Genomic DNA, 6,651 nt, shown 5'->3' on the forward strand with positions numbered 1-6,651 from the left:
CATGCAAATAAGGTATATGGAACCCTAACGAGGGGATTAGTAAGTTTTACCATCCTGCTAGGCTTAAAAGAGGAGCTGTAACACAGAAGACAGCAAGAGATGGTGGCCCAGCCCTAGCAAGAACGAGAAGCAACAGCAGCAGAGACAGAAGAACCAGGAGACTGGCAGGAAACAGTGTGATGGGCTTCCTGGCCCACAGAGTGAGAGAGCTGAGTGCCTTCAGGCCGAGGCTTCCTGGCGGTGTGGGGTGCCCTGGGCACTTATTGGCCAAGCTAAAGAGCTTTGTAACACTTACCTGAGCAGGGCAGAGGCCAGGCTGAGGAGCCAAGAGCCAGAGAGAGGTCAGCCTTCCAGCACAGCAGAGAAGAGGCTGTCCTAACACAAGAACTGTATCCTGGGTATTTTCTGATCCTTAACTGTAACCTGTTACTTCCCTAATAAACCTCATAATCTTGAGTATGGTCTGTGAGTTCCGTGTGGCCGTTGCAACACATTATTGAACCCAGCAAAGAAGAAAAGATTGCTGTGGGAGGAAAGGGTGGTATCAGAATTGGTAAAAAGGTTGGAGAGAGGAGGTCTGTCTGACCTCTGCCTCAGAGGAATCAGCCTTGGGTGGTTGATCTTGATTCTTCTCCCCTCCTGTGAAGTTAGAGGAGGTCAGACGCCTCCGCCATGCCATTTTTACAGTAGTACTATTTACTCCTATTTTAAAGATGAAGAAACTGAGGCACAAGGGATGAAATCATTTGCCCAGGATCACATAGATAGTACATGGGAGAGCTAAGACCTGACCCTGGACCTGTCTGACTCCACTATAATATACTACAGAAATAGAGATACATGTACTTTTTTAATTAATTGTTTCATTCTATAGTGAATTGTATGTGCACATGCAGTTAAGAGTCTTGGGTATGAAATGTGACTCTCCTTAGACGAGCAATGGAATGACTAATTATGACCCTGATTTGGTTCAAGACTGAACAAAGTTTAAATGAATACTAGCCAATAATAGGATCTAAATACTAGCAAATTAGAATTTCTGGATTATCTCTCTTTGTAGAATTATCACTTCAAATTAATTGAATTGAGGTCTTTGGTGTGATTATACAGAAAATGAGAGATATTATAGGTATTTGGCTTCTGCCAGATATTGATTTAGGAATCTAATACTGTAACTTAAAACCACAGCAAGTTCCAGTCAATACAATCAGTGACATGTGCTCACTCCCAAGCTATTTGTAGTTAATAAAAAATTAAGGGCTCCTTTTTTCCAATATTGTTACTTTTAAATGTCAAGAATCAGATGTCTGTTGTTTAGAACTATTGTACCGCTGCCAGTGACTGTCTGTATCAGGGTTTGGAGCAGGGACATGGATTTGAAGACACTAAAACTGTTTAATTCTCAGTTGAGATGTGGTTGGCTTTTATACATTTGGAATAAAGCATTTATGGCACATCTCAGGGTAAGTGCTAATAGTTAAGTACATAAAAATAAGAAGGGGTTCAAGACAGTAAAAGTGGTTTTGTTGTTGTTTTGATTTTGCTTTGAAAAACCTAGATTCTTGGTTCTGTATTATGCCTCTTTATGTAAACCTTATTGTGTTCAATGCCTGTCTTATAAAGCCATTCAGAGGAGCAAGATTTTAGATTTCCAACTGTTAGCCTAAAAAAGATCCCTTCCAACCGTGGATTTTGCATTCACCCAGCAGCAGAAACAGGAAAAAGGGAAACAAAACGCTCTCCGGTAGAAGTAGAGAGAGAGAAGCAGAGAGGGAGAGAGAGAGAGAGCAAAACCGAGACAGAGAAAGAAAGCTCTCTCAGATATGAAATTTTAGGAGATCAAAATGATCGACCTTTTTAAGGCTGAGTGGGTTTCTTCAGTTTGTGTGCAAGTTTCAAGAAATGGAAGGACTGACCAGGTTTGGGTACAATTCTTTTTTTACTTTGTATTTGGTGATGGTGTGTTGTTGGTTTGGGGTGTTTTTTTTCAGATGGGGGGGATAATTTTTGTTATTTTATTTCTTGTCCTAAATAATGGCTAGTAAGACTGAAGTAGCTAAGAAACTAATGTATGCAGATAGTAAGAAAACAGGTCGAAACATCAGATACCTACAAATCTGTCTCAACAGGGGCTGTATAAAATCTTTAATTGATACAGGTGATCTCGTGAGGTGCTGCTAGAGGACATTATGTGTGCTAGTCATTGAAATGTGCTTGGACGTTTTCTGGTACAAGACTCTTTTATGCTTACTGTTCTTTTGCAAAATTAAAATTTCTAAGTTGTTGTTTTCTTTTGTTGGTTGGTTAAATAAGACTATGAAAGATCACTGAAGAATCATTCACAGCAATCTTGAACCCAGAATTTCTTTTTCACTGTAGGTACAACTATTTTTCAAAATTCTGTTACAGATCATTTCAATCTTCTGGCCAGTTGGGTTTTTCTTTCCCTGGCTGAGTTTTTCCTTCCTCTTGTTTTAGAACAATTTAAATTATACTAATTCAGTTAAAACTACTTTATGTGAAATTTATGACAATGTTGAACAATTTTATTAATGACTTAGCTGCGCTGTTTCCTTGCTGCCTTTTTTAAAAAACCTCATCAACCACATTAATTGATGAATTTCTTTATTCTTAATTTAAATTGCCTTAATAGCCTAGCAAGTGAATGTCAGGAGGCTTGAATATATTTCCTACGTGGCTTTGCATCATCTTTTCCTTAAATGTCCCTGATCTTGGTAGAGATGCCCTTCTTCACTGATAGAAAGATAAGTTTTACTCCTGCCCGACTTTCACTTTGAACGTGGAGAGAGTGATCAGTGGCAGGATCCTGGTCATTCTTTCTCTCTGATTCTCTATAATTTTCAGTATTGCCCATATCCAGTTAATGGGAGGAAAAACGGACAATTGTCAAAACACTGAGAAAACAAGGGTCCAGAAAAAGTCACAGTAAAGGGAAGATCAAAAGTCAATAGAAAAGCCTTCTTGGAAGTTGTTAAAGAAACGTTATTCTTCTTGGTCTGCACTTTTATTATTCTAAAGATATTTTTAGCAATACCAAAAGTGCTTGGTTAGCCAGAGTCGGAGGTTTCTGCATGTCACACACACTTCCTGATCCCACCGAGTTCTCATCTACTAATTGAAGGTAAAACACTGATTAGCAAAGAGTCAAAGAGAAAGACTGGCCTTGGATCATGCAGTGGCCAGTGGACTTATTTTCACTTTTCCATTCTCCTTAAAGGACAGTTTGCTTGATTATAAACTAAAAACAGTAACCCAAGGTAATCATTCACCGTTCTGTAAGAGAGAGATGCGTCCATAATCTCTGGTCCATTTGAGATCATGGCTTTCCACAACTTCACACAGTGACTTGTGAATGGTAGGACACAGTGGTCTTCTGTTTGACGTCTTAGAGGGCCTGCTAAAAAATATATGTAATATTGCCAAGCTTACTTTGATTTGGTGATTAGGTTATGGTTTTCACCATTTCTGTTTTAGGTTGAAAGGCAACAACGTCTTAATGGATTATTGTGAACTGAAGTTCAATGGCAGAAATCTTTTGCTTAGGCTTAGCGTCGTTTTTCCCATTTGGAAGAGCATGTATTGCTAGGATCCATGGCCATAGATTTTTTTACTTATCTGAAATTTTGTATCTATAACTTTTCCCCTTGGATAAAAATTGTGTGCACGTATAAGTTCACATCCAAGGCTCCTTTATCTGCTTCCCAAGACCATCTTACCTCCTCTTCTGCCAGCACCCTCTGGCCCTAGTAACTGCCATTTGAAACACATTCTGGCACAGGGAGTTTTTTTTTTTTTTTTTTTACCTTGTTTTGGGAAATGTATGGTTAAGTATTTTCCTAAATTCTTAAACTGAAACCACAATATTGCAATACAGAAGTGGTTTGATTTTCTTCAATGAATGATTTATTCTCCCCCAACCCAGTCCTCTCTGTTTGTAGCCAAAAAGTAATGATTAAAAAAATAATTAATCAATTACACTTACACAATTGACAGAGGTAAAGGAGGGAATGTCGTGTAAAAAAAGGCGTATCATCCACTCCTTCTGTTACTTGTGACTGATTCCTTATTTGTACTATTTGTTAATGCTTTTATTTTTTGGAGAACGCTCACATGACCAAGGAAAGAACTTTCTGAGTCTCTGGTCTTTTAAATGTAAGAATATATTGACTGTCTTTAAAAATTGTTGTTGTTATTTTTTACTGGCTGAAGTTTAGCAATTTGCCTGTCTCATTTCCATCTCTAAGATAAAGAGACTTCTAATTACATTTGCAAAATGAGTTTTCTAGATAGGTCGGTTTTTTTCTTTCATGTACATTAGGTCACTGTTCTCTCCCAACTGGAATTTGTACTCATTGTTTACTCAGACTTAGGATAACTTCCCACAAAGTTTCAGGCTTATGATATGGCAAGCGTGTCCATGAAGCCAATTATGTGCAGTCTAGATTTGCTGTATGCGTGTGTACAGGGCCATATATATGCACTACAGCTGCATGGACATTCCTGCACCCATACCTCTAAGATGTGCGTTTGTACATACGCTCTATTAGATCTCTGATTAATGGAATAAGATCCATTTTAAATGTACTACTTCACGAAGTCCATCTAAGACGAATGACTGATGTGGGGAAACAGGTTTTTTATAGATCACACTTAGAAAACTAATCACCTTGCTTTTAAAGTGATTATATCATCTCAGACCACCAGTGTAGACTAGTTAAGGATGTCTTGCGTCCCTCGTGTGAGGATAAAGCAGGTCTTAGTCCCCTTGATACAAAGAGATATCCAAAAAACAGTGAAAGGAAATAACTTCTGTACCCCGTATTTTTTTTAACCCCTGTTGAATATGTCCCTGCAGGATTGCTAATGTCTCCCTAGTTTTACTCCCCAGGACTCTAAAACCTTAAGACATGTGATTAACGAACTAGGCATTTTGAGTTTTTTTCTCCCCAAAAATGGCAGCTTTAGAATTACAGATCCTCAGCATTGAAAGTTCATCTCCATAGCTTCCCATTCGTGAACACTGCGAAATAAACATAGCTTCTTTCTACCTACATATTTCTCACCTTAGGATCACTTCATCAAAGAAAGCTTTGGTACAATTTAGTCCAGCCCACTCTTTTTAAAAATGAGGAAAACAAATCCTAAGGAGACACCTTGACTTATACAAGATCAGTCATGTTGTCAACAGCAAGGACTAGAACTCTCACCGCCCACCTACCCGTCCTGTTCTTTCCCCATGAGGTCTTACACAGCTGTGAGAACACTCAAGGATATTCTGAAGACTCTAACTAGCTTATCCATTCTTGCCACATCCTTTTAAGGCAGTGGGGCCAAGTCACAAGAAGGCAAAGGGAGAAAAGAACCAATCTGAAAGTTAGATTTAAAGCATGTTTGTGGCTTACAAGGCTCAGAGATGAAGACAATTGTTAACTAAATAATTACCTGCAATTTGTAATTCTATGGTTACAAACAGCAGGATAGTATTTTTAGCTTCTAAAAGGAGGAAATGGGTGTGTTTCTACCGTTACCCCTGGTTATGTTTCTACTGTTACCCCCGTCAGTCCCTCCTGCATCCCGGAGGTTTCATTATGAGTAAACCATGCACCAAAGGAGAACAAATGGAACCCTACTGTCCACATTTGGATACCTGGTCTCTAGGCACCGATGTTCAGAGCCTCAGGACTGGATTCCGAAGAAAGCAACTTCACTCTTTTGGCAACCAGTTCTCCTCACCTGACTTTCCTAGGATAAAAATTGTTAACATAGCTGTGACTATCCAAAGCCTAAATCAATATACATGGTGTGGCATGTATAAGAGTATGTATTGGGACAATCAGAGCAAATATATTAAGTTGGGGCAACTCTAGAGATCTCAGAGGAAGAGTGCACAGGAGATGCCTAGGGCTGTAGGCAGATTCCTTCTAGGTCACTACATCTGAAATTGAAAAGTAAATGGGAAGATCTAGCTCTAAATTAGAAATGCTATGTGATGTATTATAAAATGCCATCAGTATGGGGTAAAAATGAGCATAATAATATCACATGCATCTGCATCTATCCAAAAAAAACAAACCCATTGCCATCCAGTCGATTCCGACTCACAGTATATATGGTCACCTGTTCTTCATAGAATATTTAAGACAATGGGTCCTTAAGTTTATGTGCACAGGACTCATCTTGACAGTTTCTATAAAATGAGGATTTCTGCCATCAACCCAAGAGATTCTGATTCCATAGATATCGGGTGATTCTGATACGCAGAATCAATTTAACAGCCACACTTTTAAGTAACCCAAGTCCAGGGACTATCAGGCTCAATTTATCATTTTATTTACTGAAGGGGGCAGTAGAGTCTAATAGATGGAAACATAGAATCATCTTCAGATGATCTATTTGCTTTAATATTGCCACTGACTTCCTCCATGACTCGCACTCTCCTTACTTAATGCTTCCGTTTTAGGTCTGTAAAATGGGCATGACAATATGACTCTGAGTTTGTTTCCAGTCTCAGAAAAAAAGCTTAATTTCAGATTTGAAAAGTAAATGAAAAATATAGTATGACTATGTTTTAAGTTTACAAATCCTCAAATGTTAACATGTTTCTCCTCTTCTTCATGTGCTCATGTACCA

The 6,651-nt window shown here is 38.6% G+C and overlaps 1 protein-coding gene across 4 annotated transcripts in view; it reads left to right on the forward strand.

The window, feature by feature from the left end:
• The first annotated feature begins 1,234 nt into the window (after positions 1–1,234).
• Positions 1,235–6,651, forward strand: part of DLGAP1 (DLG associated protein 1) — a 427,582-nt gene continuing 422,165 nt past the window's right edge. For 2 of the 4 annotated variants that reach the window (XM_004388924.2, XM_004388920.2), the window contains exon 1: positions 1,235–1,463. In XM_004388924.2, the coding sequence (XP_004388981.2) occupies positions 1,290–1,463 (174 nt within the window). In that variant the 5' untranslated portion in view covers positions 1,235–1,289. Of the gene's footprint in view, positions 1,464–1,636; positions 1,920–6,651 lie in introns of those variants that run through there. The other 2 variants (XM_004388922.2, XM_012559235.2) reach the window with 1 other exon arrangement.

This window comes from Trichechus manatus, unplaced genomic scaffold (assembly GCF_000243295.1).
Source record: "Trichechus manatus latirostris isolate Lorelei unplaced genomic scaffold, TriManLat1.0 scaffold00222, whole genome shotgun sequence".
Lineage (NCBI taxonomy): Eukaryota > Metazoa > Chordata > Mammalia > Sirenia > Trichechidae > Trichechus > Trichechus manatus.